Source organism: Argopecten irradians, chromosome 6 (assembly GCF_041381155.1).
Source record: "Argopecten irradians isolate NY chromosome 6, Ai_NY, whole genome shotgun sequence".
Lineage (NCBI taxonomy): Eukaryota > Metazoa > Mollusca > Bivalvia > Pectinida > Pectinidae > Argopecten > Argopecten irradians.
Window position 1 is genome coordinate 32,720,987 of NC_091139.1, and position 19,905 is coordinate 32,740,891.

The 19,905-nt window shown below is 35.0% G+C and overlaps 1 protein-coding gene and 1 pseudogene across 1 annotated transcript; one reads left to right on the top strand and one right to left on the bottom strand.

The window, feature by feature from the left end:
* Positions 1 to 209: 209 nt before the first annotated feature.
* On the bottom strand, positions 210 to 6,743 carry LOC138325665 (ribosome production factor 1-like; annotated as a pseudogene).
* A 6,567-nt stretch (positions 6,744 to 13,310) lies between these two features.
* Positions 13,311 to 18,126, top strand: LOC138325666 (deoxyhypusine hydroxylase-like). The gene is made up of 4 exons (XM_069271481.1): positions 13,311 to 13,674; positions 16,084 to 16,160; positions 16,386 to 16,632; positions 17,210 to 18,126. The coding sequence occupies exons 1-4, from the start codon at positions 13,395 to 13,397 to the stop codon at positions 17,530 to 17,532; spliced, it is 927 nt and encodes a 308-aa protein (XP_069127582.1). The 5' UTR covers positions 13,311 to 13,394; the 3' UTR covers positions 17,533 to 18,126.
* Positions 18,127 to 19,905: the final 1,779 nt, after the last annotated feature.

A 19,905-nucleotide genomic window follows, 5' to 3' on the forward strand; every position in this document is an offset into this window, starting at 1 on the left:
GTACCAGTATTTTAAATCTTATCTGTGCATTTGCTTGTTTTATAATAACCAATATATATTATATACATGTTTTCATCAACAGTTTGATCCTTTTACATAATTTGGTGAAAATCAAGTTGGTCTTGAATGGTTTTGATAATATATATGTATTTGTTATCAATGTGAAATTAAAGTAATTAAACCACTATCAATAACACATCGCTCCAGAGTAAAATAAAACAACATTTTATTATTGAAGTTACCATAATAATACCAATATTATATTATTGGTTAACAATATTTATTAATGTTACTCTCACAATCTCTTGAAATGAATTTGATTGCTGTTGTTAATTTGAGAATTCATATTTTCAAGCAGAATTTTACTTTTTCAACCATATAGCATTAGTTAACTATGCTGTTTTCCTGATGTGTGATCCGTACCTGCTCCCTACACCTTAACTTTGAGCAATAGTAAGAACACAGAACATCTCACTGTTGGTAGAGTCAATCTGGTTTTTTTCTGCATTGTCCTCACTTCTCCAATCAAAGTACCACATGCTGACCGCTAATATTAACTGGCCACTAACCTGTACTGACCACTAACATGTACTGACCAGCAGCACATTCACCAATATAAACTTCTGCAATGCCTTTTGTATAGGTAGAGATCAATTCATTTACCCCTGAAATTTCATAATGATTTAGAAGAGCCTAAATGTGTCCCTCATCGGTGAATGAGATAAGCATTGCAACCAGTCCCAAGTTTCACAAACATTCCTTAACTTTAAGAAATTTTAATATGTAAAATCCCTCATAGGAAAGCATTACAGAAGTTTGCAAAATATTTCTTAATTAAGGAACTTTTCTTAATTTGTGTATTGCTTTCCTACAGAGAATTTCAAGTTCAGAAATTTTCTTAAATCAATAATGTTTGAGAAACTCTGCCCAGATTCAACATCACTCTTTAACTTTAAAGAGACACTAAAGAGAAAATGTAAAGATTTACACTGTATAAGTTTGTACAGTGTGTGGTAGCCTATGATCTTCAAACACTGAAGAGAAGTTAATCTTGAGGAAGTGCAATGTCTAGTTCAGTTCCATCCCTAGTTGTATTGTGATACCCAGACCAATTCTGATTTCTCTGTGCTATAAGAAGAACTTCCTTCTACTTGTATCCATTTCATGGCGCTGAAATAAAACATTCATTTTTAACAAGTTTGTTTTTCATTACAATTTACAATCACATAATTATCCACTATTGTTTAAGAGCACATTATGTAGTGAAGGATTGCCCTCTTGCGATGTATGGACAGGTGTACATTATGTACAGGTGTTCATTATGACAGGCTCAAATTTAGTTTTTTTGGAATAAAGACTCATATCCTAGCTAGTAAGATATCTGAAATTCAGTAACATAGTTCTGTTTTTTCTCCATTACAAAATAGTACATTAATATTCAAAATTACAAGTGTTTTTATGAACAATTGAACTACGTGCATTTTGCAATAATAATGAAAGTCAAGGTTTTAGAGGGATACATTCTGTCAAATGTTTATATGAAGGAAATGAATATCTCTCCGGAAGGGTCACAAAACCCATAATTACAACATATCCCTGTAGGAGTCTTTCATTTTATTGTTGGTGAAGATATTGAATTTAATTCGTTGATTTAGTTGAATATATAGTACACAATTATTTCCAACATAAGTGGGTAAGACGGTATAGCTTGACATCCAAACTTACCTTGTGGATCCATTCATACTCTCCATATTTGGAATCAAATGTGCCTTTTTGTAAAGATCTTAGTTTTAGTGTAAATCTTGGTCCTAGTTCTTGTAGTCCAACTCTCTTTGCATTTCTAAATACATATCTAAAAAAGAAATAACACAAATAGTTTGTTGATGATTTTCAAGTACATCATAGATTATTAGCACCATAATTCTAGATCTATAACAAACAGTTGCAACATAGGAATTAGAGATGATTAAACATGTTTTTATGAGTTGATGACTTAATTTTCAAAATTATCATATATCAATCTCCAGGAAATGTTCTTTAAGGCAATAACAATAGCCAAGTGATTGTTTGTTGCTTTCTATCTGATAAGATAGTTTACAGTTGACATTGTTCTATGATCATATGCAGTTCAATGTATTTGGCAGTATGCTTCAGTGAGGTAACACTATAATAGGTGAAAGTTCCACTATTGTAAGGAGACACCACACAAACAAACTGCAATCTCCTCAAAGTTCCAATATATACAATTCAAGTATTCACCATAAACAACAAAATGCACACAGGGGAGGAAATATGTAGATATGAGCACTTATCCAATTGATCTAAGATTATAATCAATTAAAAAAATTATAATCAGGAGATTGACAATTATAAATAGAATGGCTAATCGATATACTAGAATGTCTAATAGATACTAATCAGTTATTTCAGTCAATATGCCTTTCCCAAGATTATGAATACAAATATTTAAAATCAAAGACATTGCCACAGGCAGCTGCTGGTAGCATTACTTAGTTGGTTAATATCCATGATATTAAGAATAGGAAATCAATATTAGTTCAATAACTGTACTTGAAAAACAGGGTGGGAAAGAGAAATGTTCCATTCATTGCTTCATCATGCGATAACAACCAGATTTTACCTGTGGTGCCGGAAGAAAATGAAGTCTCGCTGGTTATGAAATGTGACAACTCTGCGCCCATTAAATTGAGGATCATGAGGAAATAGAGAGGCAAACATACGTCCAACACTGTGACCGAGTCTTGTATTAAAGTTGTTCAGAATAACTTCTGGTTTGTGACCCGTCATTTCTCCAACCCTCTGTCAAGCAGAAAATACATCAAATATATCATATACCTGGTAGTAGGTACATATAGCGTTACATATTCAATGTTACCTGAAAAGTCTATGTATCCTTCTGTGATCATTATCGTGTCATGACTTTTAATTTCAAATAAAGGAAAGGACCTAATTTTCATTACAAGTAAAACATCTGTCATTCTTATAGCTTCTTACCAGTTTAGGGGCTTTCTTTGATATAACTCTAAGGTGTTAATTAATTAAAATAGTATAGTGCCCTTTAGTATAAAGTTCATAATAGCGTAGGTCTAAAAGTTCATAATACCGTAGGTCTAATTAAGTAGTGCCCTTTAGTATAAAGTTCATAATACCGTAGGTCTAATTAAGTAGTTTGCCCTTAACTCCTTCACCCCTGACGACCCATTTAAAATCTCCCAAAACTAAAACTGGACCAGTTCAATATGACATTTCTGGGGTCAACAAGTTGATTAACTTATCTTCATTCTTGAACACATCCTACCTTGATTTCTGGGGCCAACCTGACATTGCTCATTTTGAAGTGGGAGGTTGGTCCATCAGGGAGTGTGTAAGAACCAGACCATCTGTGTAGTGAGTTAAGGCATACAGACTCCACTTGAATTGGAACATATTAGGTATATACAAAGACATGGAACAGCTACAGACTTTGTATATTTAAACACATAAATGTAATGCTTTGTAAAATTCATCCTACAAGGATTGAAAAACATTTTCCCTATACAGTAAAACCCCTCTAACTCGAACCCGGATTCCTCGAATACCCCCTATTCGTCGAACTGGTCGTACGGTCCCGACCGTCTCTCTATATAATCTTAGTAACAAAACCCCGGATAGCTCGAACAGCTATTCGTCGAATACCCCTTATTCCTCGAACAGCAATATGTCCCCGTTGCATCAAATACACAGTTATTTGCCCATGTATTCGTCGAACAGGTGCTCGGCCCTTGAGATTTTTTTTTACCTGTGTCACACCTGTCTGCACCGACCGACATGGATAATTGCTCACGATCTTGTGTTTATACAGTTGGCTTGTCAAGCCTTTAGGTAATTAAGGGATTAACGGTTCATTATTACCTACCTACACGATCGCAAGTCGTTGTTTGATGTTAACTTTATTTAAATATTTCAGAAAAGGCATTAAGTTATTGATGTTTCTCTCGTAATAATCTTTGTTGTAAATACGGAAGTTGTTGATCCGTGTTAACAGAAAGTACGCATTGTGAAATGACAAAAGAGGCGGAAGATATTGCTGACGTCCGCCTAATTATAAAAGGTGGGTTTTTTTTTTAATTTCTTCGTTGGTTTCATTCGACAGGCTAACACAATGTTATTTGCCGAAAAGATGTAAACAATATCAAACGATATATGCAAAGTACATTATATCAGTGCGTTCCGTATGTTTTCATGTAAATTGTATTTTGTAACTTTACTCGTAAATACTAAATAAACATCTATAGATATCATTTCTTATGTCCGTAAATATGCTGGTTTAATAACTTTATTGTGAGTATGTATTTTGTAAATGTTTTTAAATAATTTGTGATATTTAAATAATAGAAAATGTACTCCTTGTTGACCAATATGGATATTGTACATTAACCTAGATGACGATCGCTTACTCTGATGTGAATGACATTTGATTTAGGGCTTTCTCATTAGCTTTTCCAAACGCTAAATTTATGTTATACATTTTTTTCAACTTGATATTGCTATCAATACAACACTTATAATAAAGAAAATCCAAAATGCTGAAAAGATAGGGTAATTAAAATGTGTCATCGCGCCGTGCATTGATTTGAAACCGGACATTTTAACTGTCGATCTTGACCAACCTCGGATGAGTCGAATACCCCGTATTCCTCGAACTATTGACCTGGTCCCCTGCAGGTTCGAAGTTATATATCTTTTTAGCAGCGAGTTTTAAATTTCTTTCAGTTTTATATTATATATTTCATTCAGCATTTCCATATTTAACTCAAAAAATAAAATCAATTGCCACTAAAGTAATATGCCTAACGCTATCAATTAACAGTAGTAAACTGTGACATCATCAATCTTTTTGTGATGTCATCAATTTCCAGTGAATACAACACTTGATTTGCTGTCCAAAGGATTACTGGGTTGCTTGTGGTTCTCATTGATAACCATAATATCGGTGAAATCTTTAGACAAAGCTTGTGGAATTATTTTTTTTCAGATCCAATCCCCGTCGGTAGTAAATCTCTGAGTTTGGGAAGCACTTCTTCAGCTCTTTACAAAACTTGTTAGTTCTCTGAAATAAACAATGATACATACCTCAAATTTCATGTTGTAAATAAATTTTATTGGAACCAAGTTAGTATTTGATTTTGGGAAAAAAGCATATCTTTGCTAATACAACCATGTGAATACTGGTAATAATAATTAAGGTTTTCTGTAAAACATAATTTATTCCATGTTACTTTAAAATATCACTTAATTATGTCCAGTAATCTGCAGTTTGCCATTGACACAGTATGGGCATGATCTCAACCATGCGAACAAATTCTATTGTTATAGTCTCATCATAAGGATTAGGACTGAATATTAATAGTTTGCTTTTGATATAGATTTTATAGATATCGAAAGAACACTGTTCAATCAACTGACCAAAAAGAAAAGTGTAATTTATATATGAAATAATTTAATATCTAAAATGTATCAGAGTAATGTATGATCTTACAGAGCAAGGTCGATCACTAGTTGTTATCAGTATTTTTGGTGTACTCTCTCGTCTGAAATAGGAGGACATTTTCATCTTGGGCTTCATCTTTCATCACCTAGAAAAAAAAAAAAAAAAAAAAAAGATAATGCCTTTGTTAGTACAATTAATCATGACATAGTTATATAGATAAATGAAGGCACTTCATTATCAAATAAAGCAACAAAACACATAATTAATAAGTAATAATAATTACCTCTTCATCCTGTGCATTGACCATTGTCTCATCATGGATACGCATACTCTCTATGGTCTTTGGGACCTGCTTTGGTGGAGCCTGGTGGTAAAGGAAGTCAAAACAAGGTATTGGATAACTCAACAACAGCTATATTATTCATGTATGTGTATGCGCCAATTATATATATGTAAATGTATGACGCTTGTTTGTGGAACACTCGTAAGTGAGCGTTCAGTATTGAGTTAGTTAATAAAACACATGGATTGAATTTGGTTGTGTTTGAGTTGAATCCAGTCAGGACTAATGTCCAACACAACATCAATAGATATCACAGACTCTTACTTATATAATAATAATACATTTGTATAAGCATAACAATAACACATCACAAACTACAATTTTATCTCTGCTTGAAAATCGTTTGAGCATTGGTTGTCATATTTTTGACATGCATCTGGTGTTTTAACATACCAGTATCAAATTTTAATGGTGCACATTGATTTTTAAATAGATATTTCAATTTATATTGTTTTACATCCTCGATATTCCAGGGGTTCCGATCCTGGACTATCTCAAAGTAAAACTGGAGGCAACAGAATAGAACAGGTAATTTAGTCATCTGATGTACATCAAAATAAGAACCATATAACGGTACACTGTGGTTGACTGTGTGGCTTTGATGTTAGGTGTCGCTCTCTCTGTAGTCTTCAAAGGAAATCTTTGCTGGCGTGTGATTGGTCAAATGTTTTCCGCTGAGTTGCCTTCAATTTCACTATGAGATAGTCCAAGGGTGTAGAGATTGTAAGTGATTGGAACCACTGGAGTATCGAGGATGACTGTTTAATAACATATACCTTATCTCCTAATGCTTCAGCTTCTTTTTTCTTTTTCTTCTTCTCTTTCATCTTTTCCTAAAAGTATTCATAATCAGCATGAATTATGGAATGAAAAATATACCTAAGAGATTAAATTAAAAATAAATAATCCTTGATGTCATACTAAATCACAAAACTGAGACATGTTAAAATTAGTCTGAGATAAGAAGTCGTTTTGAGCAAATACAAGTATTGGTTTTCAAAACAGTGTGAATAAAAAATTAAGACAACATATATTTGAGCTAGGAACTCTTTTCTTGACAGACTTCAGATATCTTCCCCGTAACACACACACTACTATCAATTGTTTCACTCTCATGGAGCAGAAATAATAGTTCCATACCTCAAAATGACAATAATGACATCCTTGCCTGTTGCTGCTTCCTAGGATTCTAGGAGGAAATGTGTATTGAATTTCTGCGCTTTGTATTTTCTTTTGAATTGATTTCACGGTAGAAAAGTCTAATGGAAGTATCCATTCCTCATGACTTTTGCTACAGCTTTTGTACAATGTTCCACTTAAGTCAGTCAGTAGGTAAATTTCAGTGGCTATAATCCGACTTTCTTCTTACTTATGATAGCACTTCTGGGGGGGTTTTTTTTTTTTGTACCATCTTATGCAGAACTACCTGATCACATTGTAATGCATCTAAATACAAGTCAATGGTCCAACATTAATTGTTTGAAGGAAAATAGTTGTTCCGACTTACCCGCGAGTCATCAGCATCAATTCCTTTGAGGTTTGTTTTTAGGATGCAATCACATACTGTATCCTTTTTTTCTCACAATGAAATGACCAGGAATTGTTTGACTTGTCTACACACATATTTCCAGTCCAGTAATCATAGTTTTAATAGATAATTCGTGTTATTCACCGTTGTCTTCAAGATTCAAAGGGAATAATAAGGCAGGGCTCACACCGATGCCCACAGACCAAATGGGGTCCCCAAGCTTTTCACCAATAATTGGTGCACAAAGTGAAGAAGTCTATTATGGACCATTAAGCCCATGAAATTATTCTCCTCATAAAGGTACAGTTGTGCATTAATCATTGAGCTGTTACAGGTGCCACTTTTCCAGGATCGGTGGGGAAAGTGGTGCGGATACGCTGTAAGTTATGCAACACAATGTACTTTAGCATCCACCAACACAGTGAAAAATGCTCATACTTTTATTATTGCTCAGGCAAGATGTTGTGTCAAACATTGAAATGGCATTTAAAATAATAGAATCCAGTTTCGGAGTTCAGTGAATAATTCCAGTGATTTGAGGGGGAGTATCTTTAGATGGACCTAAATGGCGTATCTGTGAAAAATTTATATTAGGAGGCTTGAATCTTTCTTCAACATTTTTAAGTTGGTATACATCTCCAGTTTTGTCACCAATGTATAAAAGTCTGTCAGACAGAATCTGGCATCAAACCAAGTCTTGTCAATAATTTACTTCTTTGTGATTCCCGTAAAGTTAGGTCCATACGATGCATGTAGTCAACAATGTTATGTTTTCCACTGAGTGAAAAAACTGGGGTACATCGAATAACATGAGAAACACTTACCTACCAATGATTCCCATATTGCGACTCACCACTTTTTTGTATGGCTTCAAAACAACAGTGAAACGATTGGATTATGATATTGTCGCATGTTTAGCAGGCACCTTCTCTAGTCTAAAAAAGCATAACTCGACATGTACCATGCTCCACTCTTCACCACTGGCGACCTTAACCGTCACAATGTCGAGACTTTTTACCGCGACAAACGAGTTACTGTACCGCTATTTAGCATTTTGTGTCGAATGTTTGAGTGCTGATAACGCACGAGCTGTCGTAAATGTCCATGTGTTGCCTACAAACCCAGCATGGCCTTGACATGAATTTTTTTCATGTTTTATTCACAATATCTGTTCCTTTGAGGACCGCGAAAATGACTAGGCAGGTTTAACATGATTCAAGGCGACCAAAAACGCGAGATGAAACAAGCCTGTTCATTCGAGGCTATATAGTTCCTTTTCTTTGACATGATAACCCCAATTAGGAGCATGTTTTTTATTGGTGAAATCAATTTCCTTTGGTAAATTAAAGAATTTCATATTTACTTAATAAATATTGCAAAGGTTGCTTATTTTCAGTTTGTAGTTCAGGAACCTGACCGTCTTGTATTGCATTGCCATGGTTAACATTGAGTGGCAAAATCAAGCATGCTGATAAACTCAATCGATCGATATCTGTACGATACTGATGACGTAACACGCAATCTCTCAATGTATTTTAATCAAATGGCATGCTTGGTTGAACCAAATCACAGGAAGAATGCACAAATGATGAAATCATGAAGATTGTGCAAACCTTTGGTTTTAAGAAATAACTCCGCGTGCTTCTATAAAATTGAAAGTAAAAAGTGTTAATCGGGCCGGCAAAAGTGATTGACAGTTGGAATCGTATTTCAATCTGGAATCAATGGCCCATTCAGTGTTTTTTTTTTAAGCTCTTTTTCCAACAACAGCCTGTGCCTTTTTGATTGGGGGAAAATATGATCGGGCATATGGGGGACACAGAACATTGGGAAAATATGAAACATTACCAAAATACTCACCTCGCACAGAAAAAACACACAAAATTCACCAATTCAGTTTTATTATGGATAAGTACCACAAGCCTTTGCTCTTTGACTTTAACAAAGGTAGCAATACAGTACTGTAAGGCTGCGAAAATGAAAATTACAGAAATTTTGATTTCGCTAAAGATTTGTGAAAAAATCCACAGTCTGAAATGTCTCTAAATCTCAGGTTTGAGACTATTGTTTACATCAATCGTGTTTGTTATTTTCAACAATACATATTTCAATCGTCTTTTAGACAGTAAATTTGTATAGAATTCCCCACTGTACAATTTGTTACCAAGTTCACAATTGAAAGTGATCAGTCCAACGTTCTCCTTGCTGTAGATGACAGTTTTAACTTCAGTGTGGCAGATCCTCATTGACAAACCCTCCAACCTTCCCGTTGTGAAAGTCGGTTTCTTTGGTGAATCATGAAGTATTGTAACAAAGACAGAAGAACCTCTTTGAAAGCTACATCAAGGATAGCAGTGGATGGTGGAGCTAAAGCATCCAACGTGCACATAGATGCTCTTAACTGTTATTGGACTAGACAGAGGTTGGAATCCTATTGGGTAAACTTGGTCCGTCATGAAGGAGGGGTCCATTACCAAGGTTGTTGTAAGTTTCAACGTTCTTCCTTTCTTCCTGACCAAAGACAATCATAAAAATGGACATCAGCACAATCTGTCAGAGGTATAATAACTCTTTAAGAAAAATCAGAGAATTCTAATCTATTGAAAGTATTATCACTACTCAAGCTGCCAAGAGATCTATTTTTCCTAACTGTCCATAGTTTGATCTCATTGTTTTATCTAGCTAAAGTGTTTATCTCTCAGGGTCTGAAATAAAGTAGGAAACACATTGGATTCATTCTAGAGTTAGGAATTTAAATTATCAACATCTTAACTTAAGGATTATTTTGCTCATAAAATTGAACTGAATAAATTACTAGTCTAATTAGTGCAATTGGCAGTTGATTACCAACAGGAAAATTGAAAACAAAAGGTATCAGGATATGTTACTACTTTAACCTCATCCTGGCTGTGTGACCTGTCCTGTACACATAGTTTTTTTTCAATTTTCGGAATCACAATTAGAGACATTGTTGCTGTCTGACAGATGACCACTGGACTTTCTTTTTTTCGGGTTCGCTTCCTGGGTGTTTGGATCTGCAAATACAAAGAGAGAAATCCAAATCATTGAAAAAAAATATTGAGAACACTTTACCCTGTGAATTTTCAGCCTGTTATAGAAAGGAGAATTAGATTTTCTACTAGTAAGTTAAAGTTATGTTTGTGTCGAATTTTTTCCAGAATGATCCAAAGTCATTTATCCAGTCAAAACCCCCTGGCATCTTTTTCTATGTTGAGCCTTTTTCTTTTGAAGCATGCGATCAAACATGACTTGTTCACCCCCTTTTGACTCGTACATGCGTTCACAATCCTATTGACGCTTCCTTCAAATACTTTCAGATAATGTGATTCAAACTAACAAGAGTGACCCTGGAAACGTAAATACCGGAAGTAAAAACGCATTGGCTGATAACGATCAATCATCAAGCGCTCGCTTTTGCAGTCAGATAGACAGAATACACGGAAGTTCTTACGATGTTTTTTATGAATTTATTACGGCATCTTTTAGACAAAAAAACACTGGGACAAGTACAACTGCTATCAATAAACGATTAAGACATTTCAATTGGGAAAGCAATATCGATTTTATTTTGGGAGTAAGCTACTTTTGAGCTAGGGATGGACAACAGACCGAAAGTTCAGGCGGTTGATTGGCGATAAAAAAACCCTGCCATTTTACTCGAAAATGGCCTTGGAAATCATGCATGTAAAAACAAGGAAATTCTAATCGATACCAGTCAGTAATTATTTTCCTTAATCTTTTTCAAAGATAGTACAGAACAAGCGTGAAATTGGGAAAATATGAAACATTACAAAATCACAAAAAAACACACAAAATCAACAATTCATTTTTTATTATGATGTACCAGCCTTTGCTTTGACTTTACAAAGGTACAATACAGTACTGTATGGCTGCGAAATGAAAATTACAGACAATTTTGATTTCGTAAAGATTTGTTGAAAAATCACAGTCTGAAATGTCTCTAAATCTCAGGTTTGAGACTATTGTTTACATCAAATCGGTGTTATTTATCAACAATACATATTCAATCGTCTTTTAGACAGTAAATTTGTATAGAATTCACATGTCCCGTTTTCTTTTTTTCAGTCCTTTGAAGTCATCAACCAACTTCTCCAGATCTGTAGATTGAAGTTTTACTTCAGTGTGGCAGATCCTCATCACACCCTCCAGCTGCCGTTGTGAAAGTCGGTTTCTCTTTGGTGTCAGAATATTGTTCATCAGAGAGAAACCTCTTTCCACAACAGCAGTGGATGGTGGGATGAGCATTGCTAGCTCATATAGTTGCTTGACAGAGGGGAAACATTGTTGTAAAACTTGGTCCGTCATGAAGCGGTGTTGTATGTCTTGAAGTTTCAACTTCTCATTCTTCCTGCAAAGACAAAAATAAAAATGGACATCAGCACAATCTGTCAGTGTGTTAATAACTATTAAGAAAATCAGAGAATTATAATGATTGAATTTATCACTACTCAACTGCCAAGTGATCTATTTTTCCTAACTAATAGTTTGATATCATAGTTATCTAGCTAAAGTTTATCTCAATCTGAAATAAACTAGTAGGTAAACACAAAGATTCATTTTTTAAGTTAGTAATTTATTTAGAACACTTAACTTAAGGATTATTTTTAAATAAAATAACTGAATAAATTACTAGTCTATTAGTGCAATTGGCAGTAGATTACCAACAGGAAAATTGAAAACAAAAGGTATCAGATATGGACTACTCTACTAACCTCATCCTGGCTGTGTGACTGTCGGTGTACACATAGTTTTTTCAATTTCGGACTCAATTAGAGACACTGTAGTACTGACAGTGACCACTGGACTTATTTTGATCTTTTTACTGGGTGATTGGATCGGCTGAGGATCCACGTCATGATCGTTATTGAGCTCATTCCCAACCCTGGACTGGTCAGCCTGTTGAACAGGAGATGGAGATTCTTCTACTAGTAATTCAGTTTGTTGTGTCGAATTTTTCAAATTCCAAAGGTCATTTATCCTTGTCAGACCCCTGGCATCTTTTTTGTTGAGCCGTTTGTTGTAATATTTTGAATTATGCGACATTTTCACCCTTGACTCGTACCTGCGTTCACAATCCTATAGACGCTTGACAAATACGTTTACAGATAATGTGATTCAAACTCAAGAGTGACCCTGAACGAAATACCGGAAGTAAAACGCATTGGCGATAACGATCAATCATCAGCGCGCTTTGCAGTCAGATAACAGTAAAAACACGGAAGTTCTACGATACGATGTTTTCTGAATTTATTACGGCATCTTTTGAGACAAAAAACACTGGGACAAGACAACTGCTATCAATAAACGACAGACAACTCAATTGGGAAAATACGATTTTATTTTGGGAAAATAAGCTACTTTTCATTTCGAAGTTGTTATGAAAAAAGGTTCTTTATGTTTACTGGATATATTTCGGTTTTGGTGATCACATTCTGGATATACTCATCTGCCATGCTTCTTCTATTCGACGCCATGGTTTCATTGAGTGGTCCCCCTTCACAGAAAGTCTTCCTCGGATTTCTTCTAACTAGATATAAAGTCATCAGTAGTTCCCCATCCAAAACTGCTCTTTAAAATTCTTCTTAAATTCCAAATACCTATCTTTACAATAGCGTTTCTCCTTACTCGACGATTGGACTGTTAAAGTCATTATTCAACTCTTTCAATACACCTGACAGTCTCTTTTCGCCAAAACGGACGGACCTGCCATTGTTGGATACAGGCCTGTGTTGAGCCTCGCTCTGAAGGTTTTTTTGACTGAAATCCGGATATAATCGGAACAAAGGCCCCGTCTTTAATCGTAATAAAGGAACAACTAGGTCCAACCAGTCAAACCGTATAATGGAAAACGGCCCTAGTGTTCCGAAAATCGAGAGAAGTGCGTGCATCTTTCCAGTTCGACACAATCCTAATGCGGTATCCGGTTGTTTACTTCCGCTTATGCAACACAAGAAACGTGGTTTATCTGTCAAAAACTACAGCTGAAAATCATGGCCCTTGCAAACGGTGACACGATAGAATCAATCGGCATAATGCTTAACGACAAGTCAAAGCCCTTAAAGGACCGTTTTAGGGCCCTGTTCACTTTGAAAAATATCGGAGGTAAAGATGCGATTGATTCGATTTCTGCCTGCTTTGATGATGAATCTGCATTGTTGAAACACGAACTTGCTTACTGCTTAGGACAGATGCAGGATATATACGCTCTACCTATCCTTACACGTGTGCTACAGGACACAAAACAAGAAGCTATGGTCAGACATGAAGCAGGTAAGTTCAGATAATCATGTCAACATAACATACATTTACGGTACCTATCTGATATAGAAATAGTGTTTCAAAACTTTAATTATGTCTAATTAAAAAATCTGTGATTATCACCAACATTTACAGCATTAATATCCATATCTGCAATCAACCAACTGACAATTGATGACAAGCGTATTTCTGTTTGATTATACATGTAATATACATGTATTTAGTTAATTCACTATGACATACACCTACATGTACATTGAATAGCACAAGGATTTATAGATGAGAAGGATATGTCACTGTTTCTTTACTAAACAATGCAACATGCAAGATGCCTATGAACCAGGAATTAAAAACCATTTCCTACACAAATACTTGTCTTATTGAGTCAAAACTAAGAAACACCAATGTAAAACTTAATGAATTAATAAATTTCACGATGTCTAGTTCTTGTTTTAAGGATGGAAGACTTAGAAGTAATGTCTTAAATTTTCAGTAAAAAAATATGACAGCTCATGAAATGACAGCCCCCTTCAGAAAGTAAGACGGTAAGTTCTGGCACCCACAAGCTACATCAAAGGTTGCACAGGCGGATATCAAAGGAAAATCAGTCGTCGCCCAACTTCACGGTCAATGCAAAACAAAAGCGCTCGCGATGTCCAAAACCCCAAGTGACAAATCCTTCTCACTTATAAATCCTTGGTATAGCCCGAGATACCCTTGGCTGGCCCTGACACCAGACTTAAACATTATGACAGATAGATGTCTGGTTTAGGGCCATAGCAAATTAGCAATCCATTTTATCACACATGAACATTCTATTTTATCAATACTGTACAGTAGTTTCTTTTCCCAAAATTCAAATTTTTAGCCCACCATAATCAGATGGTGGGCTTTTCAAATCGCTTTTCGTCCGTGGTCCGTTGTCTGTCCTTCCGTCTGTCAACATTTCTTGTTACCGCAATTTCTCGGAAAGGGCTGAAGGGATTTTTCTCAAATTTCATATGTATAGGTTCCCCTAGGGCTCTAGTTGTGCATATTGAATTTTAGGACCGATCGGTTAACAAGATGGCCGCCAGGCCGCCATCTTGGATTTTGATAGTTTAAGTTTGTACCGCTATTTCTCAGAAAGTACTGAAGGGATCTCTCTCAAATTTCACATGTAGGTTCCCCTAGGGCCCTAGTTGTGCATATTGCATTTTGGGACTGAACAGTCAACAAGATGGCCGCCAGGCCGCCATCTTGGATTTTGATAGTTGAAGTTTGTTACCTCTATTTCTCAGAAAGTACTAAAGGGATATGTCTCAAATTTCATGTGAAGGTTCCCTTAGGTCCCTTGTTATGCGTATTACATTTTGGGACTGATCAGTCAACAAGCCATCATTTTGAATTTTGATAGTTTAAGTTTGTACCGCTATTTCTCAGAAAGTACTGAAGGGATCTCTCTCAAATTTCACATGTAGGTTCCCCTAGGGCCCTAGTTGTGCATATTGCATTTTGGGACTGAACAGTCAACAAGATGGCCGCCAGGCCGCCATCTTGGATTTTGATAGTTGAAGTTTGTTACCTCTATTTCTCAGAAAGTACTAAAGGGATATGTCTCAAATTTCATGTGAAGGTTCCCTTAGGTCCCTTGTTATGCGTATTACATTTTGGGACTGATCAGTCAACAAGCCATCATTTTGAATTTTGATAATTGAAGTTTGTTACCGCTATTTCTCAGAAAATACTGAAGCGATCTGTCTCAAATCTTAAATGTATGTTCTCCTAGGACCTCCATATTGCATTTTGGGACTGATCGGTCAACAAGAAGGCCAACAGATAGCCATCTTGGATTTTGATAATTGAAGTTTGTTATTGTTATATATATCAGAAAGTACTGAAAAGATCTTTCTCAAATTTCATATGTATTAATATGTAGTAAAAGTTTGAAAAACAGAAAAGATCCCTCTTTCTATTGTCAGATGTAGATCATTCTTTGGTGGGCGCCAAGGTCCCTCTGAGATCTCTTGTCCTTCTTGCCGTTGCCATTTCTCATAATATACAAATCGCCTTAAACCTCGACAGATTGCTATGGGTAGATAAATTATTCATTTGTTGAAAAAAGCAAGGTAAGTGGCACTTCTCGGTGGTAATGTTTTGTAAGCAGTCTGAATAGAAGATGACATGGCCCGATACCAAACAGTGTCAGTGATTTCCACGTTTTTTGTATAGCAGTGCGGTCTAGCCCTATATGCATGTACCATATTTATCTGTCATTATGTCTAAGTCTTGTGTCAGAGCCAGAGTATCTCGACCTAACCTATCTATGTAGTATGTACAGCTTTGTTTCAGTTCCATGTGTACAATATAAATGTACTGTTTATGTGCCCCTGTTTTTGTTGATCAATGTTAATGTGAAACAATTATGATTTTTGTTGTAAGGGGAAGCACTTGGAGCTATAGGAAGTACAGAATCCATTGAAATACTGCAACAGTATGCAAAGGATCCAGTAGTAGAGGTTGGTAACAGATGAAAATTAAAATTCTGATTAAAACTAAAAGTGGCTACCTATGGCATCAACAAATTTACAAGGGCTGACACCAATCGAGGAACATCGTAAGAAATTCCAATATGAAGATTAACCATTATATTTATTAGGGTAATGAGACATGAACCTAATCATCCCCTCTTTATTTGGATTTAAATTTTTACTGAAATTGAATTAGATTTTGCTTTTTTTCAGGTAGCAGAAACATGTCAGCTTGCACTTGAAAGATTGGAATGGTTGCACAGTGAGAAAAGTAAGGCAGAGAAATTGTCTACAAATCCATATTCATCAGTAGATCCTGCCCCTCCAAGTGTTTCTGAAGATGTCAGCAGTTTAAGGGACATACTTCTTGATGAATCGTTATCCTTGTTCAAAAGATACAGGGCAATGTTTTCACTCAGAAACAACGGCAGTGATGAAGCTGTTATCGCCCTTGCTGAAGGTAAGGCAAACAAAACAAAAAAAATGTATGTATGTTTCAGGTATCCCTACCTACCCTAGTTTTAACTTCAGACCCTAGCTATTTTATCACACTTTTTCAAAACAAAAATGTGGTGTGTGAAGTTTTCAACTTAGATTTTTACGCATGTTTAAGTTTATCCAGATAAAGCTCAATCACAAATATGGTATTTGTAAGTAATTACCTTATTCAGACCTTTGTACTCTTACAGATTTGTTTCGTCTATTTGGCTTTGACCTAGACCATTCTAATAATAAGGTTTATACTAGATTATTTGTTTGTGTGAAATACTGCATTGTAAAGAAAACAATACATAAGCTAATAATGTATTAAATCTAAGTTGAAAAAAACCTTATTTTTTTCATCAAAAGACTATGAAAGTTTAAATTTCTTGGTAGGCTGGTACGCACCCACTAATGAAACTGTAGAATCTCAAATTTATTAAGTTCTTACATGAATAACCTTTTAGTTTAATATACATGTACAGACAGTTACAATGTAAATGTCTGACAGTTTGAAAAGGAAAACATGCTATTATAAAACATATTTTGTTTTTCAGGTTTGAAATGCAAAAGTGCTTTATTTCGTCATGAAATAGCATATGTGCTCGGTCAAATGCAGAACAAAGTGTGTGTAAAACAACTATCAGAAAACCTAAAGGATTTAAAGGAAAGTTCAATGGTGAGGCACGAGTGTGCTGAGGCTCTGGGCTCCATCGCCACTGAAGACTGTACAAAGATTCTAGGGGATTACTTAAAGGATTCCGAGAGAGTAGTCAAGGAAAGCTGTATAGTGGCACTGGACATGAGTGAATATGAAAACAGTGGACAGTTTCAGTATGCTGACTCATTAACTAAAGTCCAAAATGTTGGGTCAGCGTAAAAATTATTTATAAATAAATATTTCGATATGGATGCAGTTGTATTTATGCTAGCAAATTCTCAGAGCTTGGTAACAACAATTATGATTTGTTGAATCAAACAGAAAATTTAAGTCCTACAAATTGAGAATGGTTTGTTTAAAAGGACATGTACATTTATTTAACAACTATGATGGAAAATAACATAAAATAGTGACTTGCAAGTGATAAATAGTGATATATGATTTTTATGAAAAAAAAATCATTCTCTGGTCAGAAATATAGAAATCATTATGTATTGTTATCTGTGACCTGTTTTGATGATATAATAACGAAATGGTACACTTTAAGTGTAAACTGATTATTGAATTTTAATGGTATTTGTTGTTACTAGCTACATGCAAATTATCCATTCAAAATTTTTGAATATAAGGTACATTTTGTATGTAATTTGTCAAATTTAATGTCTTTATTTTGGCCCTCAGTCCTCTCTAGATGTCTTTGACAAAATGAAAGAATGATCTTAATGCTGTATAAAGGTGTGGTAATTTGCTTTTAAATATCAAACATATTCAGTAAGAATCGGAAGATTTTAATAAATGAGAAATAAGTGGCAATTTTGTGTTATTATATATAAGGGGAAGCAACTCTTATAAACTGGTACGTAGAACAAATTGTGCTGGAAGGACCACAGGGACCTGGCACGATTTTTTTAACCAACAGTATACATATATACATGTATATTATATATAGTATCAAGGGTATGAACTCGGCGGTCGAGAAAAACGAACCTATTTTTTTAAAGACCGTGATTATTTTAATAAGTGGGCTCTATACACCATTGACGTATATCTTACCTTAAAGAGAAATAATTTATCTTTCCATTGAGTGCTTAAGGAACAAAATTGTAAACAAAGTATTGACGACGTTATGGCTTGATGAATCGGGAAATTTAGGGAAAATATACTAGGTAGACATTTCCCTGTCCGGTCGAAATGTCGTCTCTCCTCTAATGGGTACCTCAAAAACCAAGTCAAAATCACAAAATCTACGCTTGTGGTTGTAAACAGTACCCATAACTGTGTTCATCCACAATCAACTTTGGAGGTGTCAACCCTTTGTAGAAACTCCATTTAAACATCGTGTAGCTCACTTATTTTAACCATAACTAATTTAGATATTATCAGAATCAGCTTAAAATTTGTGAGGTATGCTTATCAACATGGCAACAGGTTTGAAAAGCTGTGTTGTCATGGTTACCTAATGGAGGCCTCTGAATGGTTAAAATTTATTTTTGTCCGAAAATTAGTACACGGGGGTTAAAGGATATGCCGAATAACTTGGCAGCGTTTTCGAAAAGTTCAGCTGTCATGGTAACGAAATAAAGGCCTCTGATTGGTCGAAATTTAGATGTTGTCAGAATAAGCTGAAAATTGGTACATTGGGGTTTTGAGGTATGCTTATCAACATGGAATCAGTTTTGAAAAGCTGTGCTGTCATGGCTACCCAATGGAGGCATCTGATTGGTTGATATTTTGATTTTGTTAGATTAAGCTGAACCCAATGGTTATGAGGTATGATGAACAACATGGCATCATTTTTGAATAGCTGTGTTGCTAAGCTCTTTTACCATCGTAACGAAATGGATGCGTAGGATTGCTCAAAATTTTAAAGCTTACAGATTGAGCTGAATATCAGGAAGATTAAGCTGCCATCTTTGAACAGATTTGCTCTGACAGCAATCGAAAATTTTCATTGCCATAAAATCTTATTTGTTCATATATCACACAACCTGATCTTTGTGATCATTTCCTACTGCACAGTTCGTTTGGGGGACATCTGTAATGGTCCTCCATTACAATCATTACTTGTTATCATTATTATTTGTCTTTAAGTGATTCCTTAAATGTTTGGAATGTTTATGAAACTTGGCCCAGATATCCTAACAATATATACTGACATTATAATGACAATGACATTACCATTCAGATCAATCAATTTTTAAAAACTTTGAATTTTATTAAACTCGGTTAATTATTATAAGAGCAACATATATTCTTACTTGCTTGGGAGCAAATGTTTGGATTATGTATCATGGTCCAGTATATACTTATATTTAGAAATGGTGGATGAAGACAGAACAATATTATGTGGACTTATCAGTAGAGTAGAATGATAGGTGATAACAATGACCGGAAACATAACTAGGCCAAACTCAATAATATGATAAAAAACAAAAGAATCACCCTGATTGGGGTTTGGCCATATATTGGGTTAAATGGTTTTAGATCAAACACTGAAACAATGTTTTTTTTTAATAGATTGCATGACTATTTAGAAAATCCTTTAAATGTCCGTTGTTTCAATGTGAACCTAAAAATTCAAATCGCAACTTT

What these genes read in the sequence shown, in the direction of transcription:
- LOC138325666 (XM_069271481.1), top strand. Translation starts at nt 13,395, where the DNA reads ATGGCCCTTGCAAACGGTGACACGATAGAATCAATCGGCATAATGCTT. An exon ending in TATGGTCAGACATGAAGCAG is followed by an intron (nt 13,675 to 16,083) that starts GTAAGTTCAGAT and finishes TTTTGTTGTAAG; the next exon opens with GGGAAGCACTTGGAGCTATA. An exon ending in TGTTATCGCCCTTGCTGAAG is followed by an intron (nt 16,633 to 17,209) that starts GTAAGGCAAACA and finishes TTTGTTTTTCAG; the next exon opens with GTTTGAAATGCAAAAGTGCT.